Source organism: Manis pentadactyla, chromosome 2, assembly GCF_030020395.1.
Source record: "Manis pentadactyla isolate mManPen7 chromosome 2, mManPen7.hap1, whole genome shotgun sequence".
Lineage (NCBI taxonomy): Eukaryota > Metazoa > Chordata > Mammalia > Pholidota > Manidae > Manis > Manis pentadactyla.
The window spans coordinates 174,811,467-174,825,723 of record NC_080020.1 but is presented as its reverse complement, the minus strand read 5'-3'; the positions used below and the strand labels follow the sequence as shown (position 1 = coordinate 174,825,723).

Below are 14,257 nucleotides of genomic sequence, written 5' to 3'. Positions count from 1 at the left end.
CCCTAAATCTAGCCCTTTGTTGTCACTCTCTGCTGCCCTCCAGCGGCTATCAGTAGTATGCAGTAGTTAGAAAAGCGTTCCCACTGGCTCTGCTGCCCTTTCCTTGGCCTATGAGTGTCCACGAGCAGGACACTGGGCAGTTAATGGAGATGAACTTTGTGTTTAGAACCTAGTAGGCTCTAATTCAGCCAGTACTACCACAACAGCCTCTGATACCACTGCTACTCCCAGGCAACTTCATTGGTTACAGCCCTCCTGTCCTTTCTAACGAAGATGTGACTGTCTCAGAAATTCACCAATTCCAGGTTTATGAGTATGCATATTCACGCTTTGTGTTGCAGGTAAGGGAGAAACCACAGGAGGAGAAGCAGAGAGTGGGCGGTCTTCCGGCTAGTCTGGCATGCTAGCTCACAGATTACCTAGGTTTCTTCTGATGGAGCAACAGAGAATCACCACTGCTGTCTATGAGCTAAGGAAGAAATTGTCGGGTGACTTATTATAAACTATAGTAATTAGGTCTTCACACAAGAGCTGACATGCAATGAAACTCTAGTCTCTGAACTGATAGCCTTTGCTATGAAGCTTGGAGTATTGCTAGAACCATGCCCACATTAAAAGTTACAGTCATTCTTGATGAGAATTAGGCTTGGGGTGGATTAATGATTGTGCATTGAGTCCCCTATACAGAATTTTATTGTTGTTAACAACCATTTGATCATAAATATGAGTGATGCCCTCTCAAAAAAAAAAAAAGTTACAGTCATTCTATTGTAACAAAGGGGTAGGAGGGTTGTCACAGACTGTTAGACTCACACTTGGGGGCAAGGTCCTTCTAGCATCTATTGGTAAGGCTGTTCTATACTCTGGTGGAACCTCTAAGGGGCAGAGTTCTGTCTCTGGGTTAAAGTAGGAAATGCTGGACAACTCTGTCGACCAAGTTTTAGATTAGACTTCGCATCCAACCCAAGACTGTGCAATATGGGTTGACAGCAACAATGGATAATGTGAGCCTGGGAGACCCATGAGTCAAAGGTTAAGCTCAGTGTATCATTCATGGGAAAAATGTATCAAAAACCTGGTGGTGTGTCTCCTACTACCCAAAGGTCATTCACAACTCTTCCTCACAGAGAGAAGGTCTTTCACCTACTGTTTGTCTCCACATATCTACTTTTAATATAGCTTAAGTTCTGTGACAGGGCCCATAGTATCTATAATTCATGAGTCAGCATTTCCAGACACACAACCTCCCTAAAGAGGAGGCCCCTCAAAGAGGCTCAGAAGCTTCCTCTTTACCTAGCACAACTATGCAAAGAACCAAGGGTCTGCAGCCCACATTCCGGCTGTGGTGCTTCCCCTCTGAGGAAAGGTGGAGACCCTGGGAAATACACAGTAGAATTCATCAGACTTTGAACCTTCCCTTCAAGGAACCCAACTGCTCTTTATTAAAAAAAAAAAAATCAATGAGGAGTCTAAAATCATGTAAGTCTTAAAAGACAAGGGTCTTAATGTGGTTAACATCCACTATTAATACTTATTCCCTCTCTTCTGATTCCCAGCATCCTGAAACAACTCTGTGAGATTTTAAGAAATTAGACTTGTGAGCTGCTAAAATTATTTCTAATGTGAGAGGATAATGAATAGAAAATAGCCTTCCTAACATGGTATGATGTCATTTGGCCTATTAAATGTCTGGGTCTTTTCCTAGCACTTAAAGGACATCTTACATGATTTTCTATAACACAGAGTTGTACTCTGCTTGGATACTATTTCACGAGATCTTGGTCTGGAAAAAATGGATTCTGTGTTAAATCAAAAAAACCCTGAGACAGAATTTCTGAGCTCACCTCCTCCCTGGTTAAGGGGTTGGTATGAGGTGAGACAAAGTCTCATTAGTTCTAGAATAGACTTTCCTCCAATCAACCAAGGACATCCAATAAATCCCAGAATGTGTTACATATTACTGGCAATTCCTTCTATAAATTTTCCATGATGGCTGTAGTTACTAATGTCCCAAGCAAGGTAAAGAGAGACATCTGGTTTGCAGAGGCCACAGCAGCATCCTGGTGGCTGAGGACATTATCTGTGCCCCATCCTGTGTATGCTGATCCAGTGTTGGCTTATATAAGGTCAAAGGTCTGGCTCAGAAGTGTCTATTCCCAGAAATTTCCCTATTTATAGTTTTTTTACAGAACCAGACCCAAAAGTGTCAGCTCTCTCCTGCTTGGGAATAGGAATTATTTGCCATCAGAGCTTCCTTTGAGGTTAGAGGTATCATTCTGAAGGTTGTGGGTATCTGTCAAAACAACTTGGGCTGATAAAACAATGTTGTCATATCAACCAGAAAATTCTGTTTTCAAAAACCAAAGGATCACCTTTTAAAGCATTTCAACTTGACTATCTTATTTGTGCCAGGCTGACAAACCATAGTTAAAGGTTCCCTTCTGAAAGCTTGTATATCAGTGTACAACAGACTTAGCCTTGCCCTGTGCATCTTGCCAGAAAATTGCAGCTGTCCCTAAAACTGACCAATATAGCATTAATACAAAAAATCAAAATCTAGCCACAGTGGCATCTTCTGAAGGCATGAGGCTACCTGAAGAGAGATTTTGGGAAAGCAGAGGCCATGTGACATTTATGCATGTCATTTAACTACACCACCATACCCACTATAATAGTGCTAGGCATTGTGTTCAACAAATGAATGATCCTTCAAATTATGAAGTTCAAGTGCTTCCCATGCCCATAATCAACACACAGACTATGGTCTGCACAAATCTTTGTGGCTCGGTATCAGCACAGAGATCTGTACAAGTGGTCTGATATATTACTACTGTTTCTTCTAATCACCAAATGCGTTTGGGATAGGATGACTCTGGATTTCATTTCTGAAATGACATCTAACCACATACACAAGCTATCACACAGGTAGAGCCAACAGTCTTTTCAAAGATAATGTGCTTTATGTATTAAACTATTCCTTTCAACCCCATGATCCACATCAGTCACAGTAATGCCATCTTCCAAATCCGTAAGTTACCAAGCTGTTTGATTTCTGACTCTGGTGTAGATGACTCCCAGAGTTGCAGGCCATTACTCAAGGTCATATACAATATGAAGGTCAAAAGAATTCTCAAGTGAGCACTTGGAGAGTATTTCTGATGACATTACTAGTCCACATGCTTCACTACTACAGGGTAATGCACACAATTCTATTTTCCTCCACCAAGAATATCCTTTCATAAAAACATTCTCCTACCTACCCCCATACCTCTCATCTTCTCCACCATGACTCCTCAGCAACTTCTCAGTAAACACTTGGGAAAACTACAGGACACCCAGAAAACACCTCCAATTTACACTCTAGCAGGTTAAGGACCAGTACTAAGAAGTACATGTGGTACATGACTTTCTTCCTGTTAAATACATCTTACCAGTTGTGATGAAAAATAGAAGACTGCCACCTGAGGTCTTTTAAGATGTGGGTCTGCCCTTCCCTACCCAGCCTCCTACTTTAGGCTCCTAGGGTTTGTTAGGGTGAACCATCAAAAAAGAAATTCTATTGACTATTACTTTGTTACATGCTGTAACATACAAAATCAGGTTTTCAAAAAATACATAAACTGGTGTTCTACTGAGGATAAAATATGTGATTATTAAGCAGATTTTTCCATATCAGCCAAGGGTAGTCAAGAAAAGGGGGGGTGTTTCTCTTTGCAGGAATTGTTGTTCATTAGACTTGGGAGCAGGACAAAAGAGAAGGGAAGGCAGTTTGATGCAAAACTCCAAATTTTACTGAATAGGATCAAGATAGGATGGGCAATAGGAGGGGCAGTTCTAACTAATTAGGTCCTTGAGCTGTTCTCAGGTTTCCCTACCTGCTGGTAACTGACAGTACTGATTTTACCTAAACACTTCATACAGGAATAGTACCAGAATTTGTTCAGCATCTCCAAAGGAATATACAGTTATTTCTCTTAGGTCCTATAGTTGTTTTTAAGGCACATTAAGTGCCTGCAATGGAAATGCACTGTGTTTACTTTAGACTAAAGGTTTAGAAATAGGGGAATAACTGGCCTAGAGGGAATGTCACCAGCTCAATCTAAAAAAAGCCGTAGATATCTTGGGATGGCTTTGCTGCACAATAGTTGTTGCCAACAAGCTCCATTCAGAAGATCTGATGCAATGTTTCAACCTAGTTCATTCAGCTTTATAAAATATATGTATATTGGAAGTAAATAACAGTGGAGGCCAAGGAACAGAAAATAATGTGATGTTACTAAAGAAAAGAACCCACTCAAACCCTTTCCTGTTGGTCAAGTATATAAGGTGAACAGCCATAAATTAAATGATTAATAATTACCCGAGGAAGTTAAGATTCCCTCACAATGAATGTGAACGACAGAAATGTGGCATGTCAGGGGTAGCCCACAATGAGCAGCATTTGATGAGAAGTACAGGACATAAAAGAAAAGGTCTATGAGGAAGCTCCACAGTAAAACAAGGAATAAAGAAGAGAAATTAAGAAATGCAGGTTTAAAGAGATTAGCCTAATACCTAAAGGAGGAAAGGTCATCTAGAATGTAGTTAAATCAACACACATAAACACACATTTTTAAACAAAACTTAAAATGAGCTATCTTCTATGTTTGAATGATCTTCTTTCCTCTTCAATGCCCAACTTGCTTTTTCTTTATTATTTTGGTATCATTAATATACAATCACATGAGCAACACTGTGGTTACTAGATTCCCCCCATTATCAAGTCCCCCCCACATACCCCATTACAGTCACTGTCCATCAGCATAGTAAGATGCTACAGAGTCACTACTTGTCTTCTCTGTGCTATGCTGCCTTCCCCGTGCTTCCCCCTTACATTATGTGTGCTAATCGTAATGCCCCTTATTCCCCTTCTCCCTCCCTTCCCACACACCCTCCCCAGTCCCTTTCCCTTTGGCAACTGTTAGTCCATTCTTGGGTTCTGTGAGTCTGCTGCTGTTTTGTTCCTTCAGTTTCTGCTTTGTTCTTATGCTCCACAGATGAGTGAAATCATTTGGAATTTGTCTCTCTTCACCTGGCTTATTTCACTGAGCATAATACCCTCTAGCTCCATCCATGTTGTTGCAAATGGTAGGATTTGTTTTCTTCTTATGGCTGAATAATATTCCATTCTGAATATGTACCACCTCTTCTTTATCCATTCATCTACTGATGGACACTTAGTTTGCTTCCATTTCTTGGCTATTGTAAATAGCGCTGTGATAAACATAGGGGTGCATATGTCTTTTTGAATCGGGAATCCTGCATTCTTAGGGAAGATTCCTAGGAGTGGAATTCCTGGGTCAAATGGTATTTCTATTTTTAGTTTTTTGAGGAACTTCCATACTGCTTTCCACAGTGGCTGAACTAGTTTATATTCCCACCAACAGTGTAGGAGGGTTCCCCTTTCTCTGCATCCCCACCAGCATTTGTTGTTCCTAGTCTTTTCTATGTTGGCCATTTACACTACTTAGGCTCACAGAAGCCTCTCCACTTCAGCCTCTTCTTGGACTTAAAGATACAATCTTGCTCTTGATTTGCTTTATTTTGTATCATTTATATAAAAGTCTTATATCACAAATAGAGTATAAGCTGGAGTCTATTTCTTCATTCCTTGAATTCAGTTTGACCTTGTGACCAGCTCTAGAATGTGGTGGGAATGATGGTTTACTAGTTCCAAGTGTAGACCTTAAGGGGTTTGCACACTTCTTCTTGCTGCCTTGGAACCTGCCAAGATGCCATGTGAATAAGCCTGGGTTAGGTGGCTAGTGGATGAGAGACCACACAGAGCAGAGAGAGGAGTCGGCCTAGCTAAGGCATCCTAGACCATGCAGTCCCTAGTCAGTCTGGCAGCTGACCTCAAAGGATGAGTGAGCCCACTGAACCTATCCTAAATTGCCCATCTGTAGAAAGCTGAGCTAAACAAATGATTCTTGTTTTAAGCCAATATGCTTTGGGGTGATTTGTTATGCAGCAAAGGTTACTGAAATAATCCAAACATACGCATTGGTTTCATCCTTACAATGCAGTACTTATCACAATATGTCTTATATTAGAACTAACAATTTCTGATCACCTGGAGGACAGAGACTGTATTATATTCTTTTGTGTATTCCCCCCAGCACCTAGGATGTGCTTTGTTCACAGTAGGCACTCAAGAGTTTGATAAAATTAACTGAAATGATAATCAATTGAAGTAAATTCTGGTGTTCATCAGTACTATCTACTAATGTTTGACAACAGAAGAAAAATACATACCCTAGTACTATTAAAGAATCAAATAACTACTGAGAATCTATTGGCCTTGTGTTGTAATTCCCAACTAAGAATCATAAAAGACAAGCAATTTTTATTACTTGGTGTGTACATGACACTTCAAGACAGGTAATAAGCTAGCTCGTAAGTTGTCCTTAAGATCTAGCATTAGTCCAAACTTCAATATTTCATATGTGAATGTGAAGTTGTACTGTAACCCTACTTTTATGAACTTGGAAATTTAGAAAGTATAAAATGGGAAAGAAGGAGATTTGGATTTGTACTATCTAACTCACTATTAACAACACTGATTTTCTAAACTCAGAAATCTGACAAATGAGATATGTATGTAAATGTACTTTAACTTTGAAGTGCTATACAAATGTAAAATATCATGAAAGCTTGTATATTCAATATGTCATTCACTCTTTCCCTTAAGTAGGAAAAGGAATAGACAGGACAGGTGTGAAGGATGAATAGCTTCACTACCCACATCTAATTTGCTTCCTAATGAAATTCTATAGCTTCAAATGACACTCTGCTATTATATAGTCTATACAGAGATGGTTTCATTAAATATTCCATGTTTTGAGTATCTGAAAAATTATCATTCAACTGATAGTGTCTGCAACATTCTAAAGCAACAGAACCTGAAAGCATGATCAGAATGAATATATTCAGGAACCAGTGAGGCAAACACAGTCAATGACAGCAAAAGGACGTCCTTGCTACACTATATAAGTACTTGCTGTACTGGGGACATACCCTAACTTGCCTTAACTTGAACTTCTTCTTTAACTTTTGCTATTGCTGTTTAATTCTGTTATCTTTGACTAATAACGGGCACAGTAATTAAATCAGTTAATAAGCTGGATAACTGAACTAGGACCTAAAAGGCTTAGATAGGCTAGAATCATAAAAATCTATGTTGTTAATAATACGTCTAAGAGAAAAACATAGACCAAAGAGAGTAAAGTCTCTGATTTTGGCCCATGAAATCAACCATATAAGGACTATATGGGGAATGGGGAATAATACTACTTGTAAAAAAAAGACTCAATTACAAGCAGGTAGGAAGCTCAAGAAATCAGGATAGAAAGCCCAGCCCCAAATTTGGGGTGTGTTAATAAAAATTTTTTAAAAAGGGTCAAAGTGAAGTGAGACAGACTTTAGCCAACTAAAGAAACATCTTTCTAATAATAAGACTGTCCTAAAGTGGACCTTGCTGCTTTGCAGCAGTGAGTTCTCTTGAAGGGGGATATTCAAAAGCACAGTCTAGGGTGAGGCACAGGGCTTCAAATATCAAGTCAAAGGTTATGCCACATGATTGTTAAGATTAGCCTCCAACCCCAAAATTACAGTGTTCAGAAGAGGACATGCAAAGAGACAACAGATTCAGGGACACTTAATTATGCCTTATTTGAGGTCAAGATATCTTCTTTGGAAGCAAACTCCCAGTCTTTCTTTTTATAGTCTGAACATCTCCACAGTTAAGGAGAAATCTCCTTTTGAAGAGATGCTCACTTTAAATAAGTTATGAAAATGACTACGATGAACTGCAAAGAGATCAGTATTTTCAGCATGGCATAGGGAAGGATACTTTTCCTTACAATTATTCAACCTACCTGAAGCCTACTAATAAGGAGCCACAGCTTGATAGCTGAGAAAGTTTTTCAAAGGATCTAGGTTAGTAAAATTTAAGCTGCTCTAACAGAGACAGATATAAACAGAAATTAGGTGATAGATTCAATAGGAAGAGGCATACTCTTTCATTACTAGTAAAATTTTGGAGTTTTGGTTTCTACTGCTGAAACATCATAAAAGAAACTCTGAGAACAGAAATGTGATAGAAAATAGGAACTTGAGCATAAACAACACAGCTCCCTGAGAGCTCACAAGCACTTGAGCATTCATCCCCAGCTCAGATCCACCTTATTCTGGCTGAGCTTTCTAACTTATTCCCTTAGTTAACATTTTCTGTGAACACCAGTTGCTTTCCATAGGGACCAAAACCACAAACTAGAGAGAATGACCACACTTCTTTCTCCTGAATAGTGGGAAAGGAAAATTTTTTCCTTGGATGTATTTCTCCAGTGAAATGCAATTTCTGCTTTCCAAGAAAACCCAATTGGCTCAGAAGTTTCTGAGAAGAAACAGGGGGCAAAAGTCCAACTGATACGGCTTCAAAAACTCTAAAGCCAAATCCCGATCTTTCATCCTTACATCAGCCAAGGGGTTAAAACCTGAACGTCTCAGTTGAGTTGCTAAATCCATAGGTGGAAGGTCTTAAGTGAGGAAAGAGATACTCAGCTCCATTTGCGACCACACTGGGAAAGCCTTTATGTATAAAAAAACACCCACCTCGGCCCCCAAATATTAAGTTGACACACGTTTCTGGGACATGGTCTGAATCCTCAAACTTTGGTGGGTCTATAGAGACACAATTTTCTGTTTTCTGCTTAACAGGGCTTTCCAGAATTGTCATCAGATGACAGATTACACCACCCATCCACAAGGATTCAGGGGTAGCTCAGGCCATCCATTATGGGCTAAAAGCTGTTCAGCATGAATCAAATCCCAGTGGTAAGGAGACTACTGATACAAGGGGTCCTACAGCTTTAAGAAATACCCTAGGCATCTAGAAGTTTTCAGAATGCAAACTATGTCAGCTCTGAAAACAAGAGGCACTGAATCATTATGGCAGGAGAAACAAAGCCAGCCCCCTTTATAAAACAGACAAAAAAAAAAAAGATTGTTTTAATAGGAGAGAAGCATCAGTCATTGATTCGTACTTCATTCACACTTTCTATCCAACCCCATCCATCTTCAGAGTGAAGAGATGACAGAGCCCAGTTAACTCTCTCCCTCTTTGGGCCCCCGCCCATCCTACTTCTCTATACCCAAACCATCAAGGCCTACCAACCCACCCATTTCAATCTGCAAGCAACAGCCCTACAGAATGCCTCTTTCCATCGGATGGGCTTGCGAAGCCCAGGTATGCCTAAGTACTGACTTCCATCACATCACTTTCATAGGGCTGCCTGTCAGCACAACTCGTCAGGGCCTTTGCAAATCATCTTCTGCAACGACCACTTAGCCACTCATGGCTGACCACGTTCTACAGGGGAAGGGATGGGAAGACCGAAGGCAACAGAAAAAGTCAACAAGCCAAACCAACAACCCAGAATGTAAAACATTCCATTTCTCTCAAATGCTGCTGCCCTCATTATCTGCAAACAAAAGTCGTCCAGGCAGGCAGGCTCTGCCTCAGTGCACCTGCTTAGCATGGGTTTGCTGAGTTATCTTTTTGCTGTGTCTGCAGAAGCCAACTACAACACAATGGGTCACATCACTTGAGGGTCACTTGAGTCCCTGTACTCTCAGGGTCCCTCCTCCCACCTCCTGCCCTCCCTTCCACCCACAAAACCTTTAACTCCACCATAGCTAAGGATCCCAGATAACTAAATAAAAGAGGTGGCCTCAAACACAGGGAAAAACCCTTAGGTCTCCAGTGTGAATCGCCAACGCCAACCCCCCTCCCCTCCCCTTTTCCTTAAGACCTGATGGTCTTCAGTCACACATCTTAAAAGAAAAACAAAAAACAAAAACACAAAGACTTACTTGTCTCAAGTCGATGAAGGCCAACTGCAGCGTGTCCTCCTGGAACCCAGGCACCGGGCCGGATCTGGCAAACTCTGTGGGAAAGAAAAGAGGATAAAAAGCGCCTTTAACTAACCATGGACAGGGAGATTGGCAGACGGATGACAGGGAAGACAAGAGAGGCTGGGGGAGAGGAGGACCAGGCTTCTAAGGAGTCATGTCTCTCTCCCTTCAGCCTCTTTGTTTGCCCTTCAAAATTCGTGTCATCAAAACACCATTAATTCCAGCATCCTGACAGCAAGGAAACTGTACTAATTCGACCTGAAATTTATTCCCATGAGCTGCGCTGGGCTTCAGAGTATTTGTTTTGTGAATGGACAAACAACTTGCAAAGGAGGAGGGAGTGGGGGAGAGAAAAAAGTTTTTCCTCTCAACACAATAAAATCTTCAGCTGTGAAACTCTTTTCAGTTCCGAAAGCTATTTATATTAAAGATCGCTGAAGGAATTTTCTAATTTCACGCCTGTCACCTCATTCCCCAAGCATTTATCAAAAAATATTCCCTGCCACATCATTAATTATTCCTTCACTGATTATTTGTATTATCTCATGAGTGCATTATTGCCAACACACACACACAGACACACACACCGGCAGCAGAGGCTGCCCAATCCAGTGTTTGCCTCTTCAGCAAATGAGTATTCGCAGATATGAAAAGGCCCATCTAAATAAATTTCACTGTGAAAGTTTAGGGAACATTTGCACATGTCCATCTTTCTACTATGTTCTTTGTCCTTGACTCCTATTTCACTTTCAAAAATTCTTTTTTTCTCTTTCTTCTACCCCAATTTAGTCCTAGGCGGAAGAGACCACATTAATGCTATTTGCAATTTATGGTAGTGCCTTGGGTACATGCTCAGTTTATGACTCCGGCTTCTACATCATTAAGAAGAAGGTAACTACACAGGGCTGTAGGGACAAATACTAGTAACAGTTAAGAATGTCAAGTTTTATTGTCCCTAAGCTCTGCTTATTATGAAATCAAAAGGTCTTGTGTGAGCCCCTGACATATACACACATGTGCACATAGCAAATTCACAAGTTTGGATAAAAGTTACTATATCTTGAACTTTCTCTGTGAAGCCAAAGTATGATGGACATTTAACATCACTCTACTACTTACCCCCAAAACAACTCAAGTATCTGCTCAAAGCAAATATGAAAAGGAATGTTTTCCTTTCAATTATATTTTTATCCAGGAATGGAATTAAGAAATTATTGAGTTGGTATCATTATTCCTCTTTTGAAATTAAATTAAATCCATTCAGATATTTGCCTATATGTCTGGTAGCTGCATAGATTCAAATGATGATTTCTGAACAATGATAGGAATTTCTGTTCTTTAAAAATATTTTCCATCTAGGCTTAAACATAATTTTTTCATAAAATTCTTGCCTTGCTTTAAAAAGTAATGTTAACAATTTAAGTTGCAGGGATTACAGAAACATTATGTGAAATGAAACTTAATACAATTTATTAAACTAATTAAAGTACAGCAGAATGTATTTTTGCAACCATACTCAAAATATTCTTATTTTAGACATTTAAACTAAAAATGAGTATCATAGTGGAAGGTGATAAACTATATAGCATGATTAGCAACACTAAGTTTGTTTCTTTTTAAAAGAAAATTCAAGTGCCATTTATAAATTAATTCCATCATATAGTCCAAATGATTTGAGTTTTAAAAGCAAAATTCTAAAACTTGATAAGGATCATGTTAATAGAAAGTTTGACATAATCCACCCTTCATATTTACAATAGCCATTATTTGTGATAACTCTGTATACGGCAGCTGCTCGAGTCAGATGTACAACTTTCCCATACTACACTCCTATAGAAAGCCAGTCTTTGAATTATAGCCATAGCCACTCTTTTTGACAGCCTTGATTGTCAGGTGGTCAGCTTAAATAAGCTTTCCATGCCTGATGATTTCATCTAAGGTTGGTAGATTATCCTTCATGACTCAAGGCTATGTTGCACCATTTGAAGTACTGAAGTCCTGTCAGTAGGAAACTTATTTGAGTCAAAATGCAGTGAGGAGTTATCATGGTGTTTTGCTGCCCTACACATGTCCAACTCAACATTGGTTTGAATGCTTAAGAGCTGGTTACACATTCTTGAATCTCCTTATTGGGCATGCTCCCTAGGGCTAACTGATGATGTGGACGAAACCGCTCAGGTATCTGGATGTGACACATGCTTAGTTCTCAGTGTCTCATTTTATAGACCTTATTTTTATGACACATTGAATATTCCAGGTTCCCAGAGGACATGCTGGCCTTTTAAGATTTGATTTGCCTTTTTTATAAAGTAGGGAATCAAAGAAAGGCAATTGCATCAAAGTATGAGAAAGACATTAATCCTCATGTATAACTTGTGGAAATGTATGGTTACTGTATATTTAAAGTCACATTTGTATTTTTTAAAATTGTTTTACATATGTAATTCTTGTTTTCCCATGTAGACAGTAAACTCTTTAGGGATAAAAAAACATGTTATCGAACTTAACAAGTATTCAAAATAGTAGATGTTCAACAAATACTCATATATTAATTAAATAAGTTTTGAAAATACCAAGTTCATTAATCACACATACTCTTCACTACCAATAAATATCTTTGGACTGCGATAGATTAAGGTGTCCTTAATGTCAGTATCAATAAGCAGGCTTTAGGAATTTATGAGCTACCTAAAATTAGGTGAATAATGACTGAGGGAATGGACTTTGGTTTGGAGTCAGAAAAATCAATGTTTGAGCCCCAGTTTCTAGCTCTGTGGGCATGGGCAAATTACTCCATTTCTTTAAAGCTTTGATGTCTTTATCTCAAAAGTGAGGATAACAATACATTCCTTATAGTGCTACTATGAGGATTAAATTAAATAACACGTGTAAAGCAGTTGGCAGAGTGCCTGGCATATCATAACTGATTATCATTACAGTTTGTTTTTTGTGTGAATATGCATTTCTCTGGGAAAAAGGTTCATAGCTTTTACTGAATTCTCAGAGGGTTGGGGACCAAACAAAGGTTAAGAAACACTGTTCTATATCTAGGATAAAACATTAGAAAAAATTCAGCTACCATTCTGCAATGAGTCGGTGAGTTGACATTGCAAATTTATTTATAGGCAAATATTTAAACTCTTCACTTGGAGGAAGTGATGTGACTAATTACTGTTGTATTAACCACAGCACAGTAATTTTCATTGGTATTATTTTAAAAATTCAATAAGTGCATAAAATAGATCTGCAATTTTGTGCCTCAATATACCCTTAAAAACATGATTGTTCTAGAGTAAATTTTTTAGATATATGAAAAATATTAATAGCATAAGAAAGTGTGAATATTGAAAAAAATTAATTTGCATAAAGCTGGCTTCAACAATATAAAATACAATATGCAGAAAATATAATAGTAAGTACTCATTTTAATGTTAACTGGAGCTGTTACAGAAAGGAAGATTACAAGAGGGTTTTATTCTTTATATTTTCTAAACTTTTAACCTAAGTACAGACCAGTTCTATAATCAGAGAAAAGGACATAGAAGAACAAACACACATTGTCACATCCCAAAATAATTTAGTAGTGCTAATTTAGTAGTACTTTCTCTGGTAACAAGAGATATAACTTGTTCAAGTTTTAATATTACATGTAACTGCTATTGCTATGCACACCCAAATTCCTAGAGGTTGCTTTACAGAAAGAGGAGGAAAACCACACATGGGAGGGGGCTGCTGTAGGACTGGGATGCATACACAAATTGATTATATGTACACACAAGGAGCCTCTCTTAGAATCATGAATGAAAATCTTCCTTCTTTTGTATCACAAGAAGAGGTACATGTACGCAATTGTGGGCAGGTAGAACCAACAGATACATGGGGCACAATGGACAAATCCCTTTCTAGAGTCTAAGATCTGTAGTATGTTTTCGGTCTCTAAGTGGCCTAAGCCAACATCAAAGTTTCCAAAGCCTGGAGTTCTTCAGAGTTCTGAAGTCTGAGTTCTCAGCATTGCAAGAACATCAAAGTGCTAATAATACATAATCACAATATACATTGGTCACAGGGATGGTAGTACAGCATGGAGTATACAGTTAATGGTCCTTTACTAACATCTTACTATGTTGATATATAGTAACCACACTGAAGGGGGTGAGGATTTAATAATATGGGTAACTGTTGAACCACAGTGTCGTATATTTGAAACCAACATAAGATTGTGTATCAGTGATACTTTAATTAAAAGAAAAAAAAGAATATCAAGGTGCTTGCTCCATTTAATACAGAACCAAACTCTACCTCT

At 38.8% G+C, this 14,257-nt stretch overlaps 1 protein-coding gene across 5 annotated transcripts in view; it reads right to left on the bottom strand.

Moving 5' to 3' along the window:
• The window catches only part of EXOC6B (exocyst complex component 6B), a 649,953-nt gene that overhangs the window by 154,721 nt on the left and 480,975 nt on the right, over nucleotides 1-14,257 (bottom strand). For all 5 annotated transcript variants that reach the window (XM_036908371.2, XM_057497096.1, XM_057497097.1 and 2 more), the window contains one exon: nucleotides 9,913-9,986. In XM_036908371.2, the coding sequence (XP_036764266.2) occupies nucleotides 9,913-9,986 (74 nt within the window). The remainder of the gene's footprint in view (nucleotides 1-9,912; nucleotides 9,987-14,257) is intronic.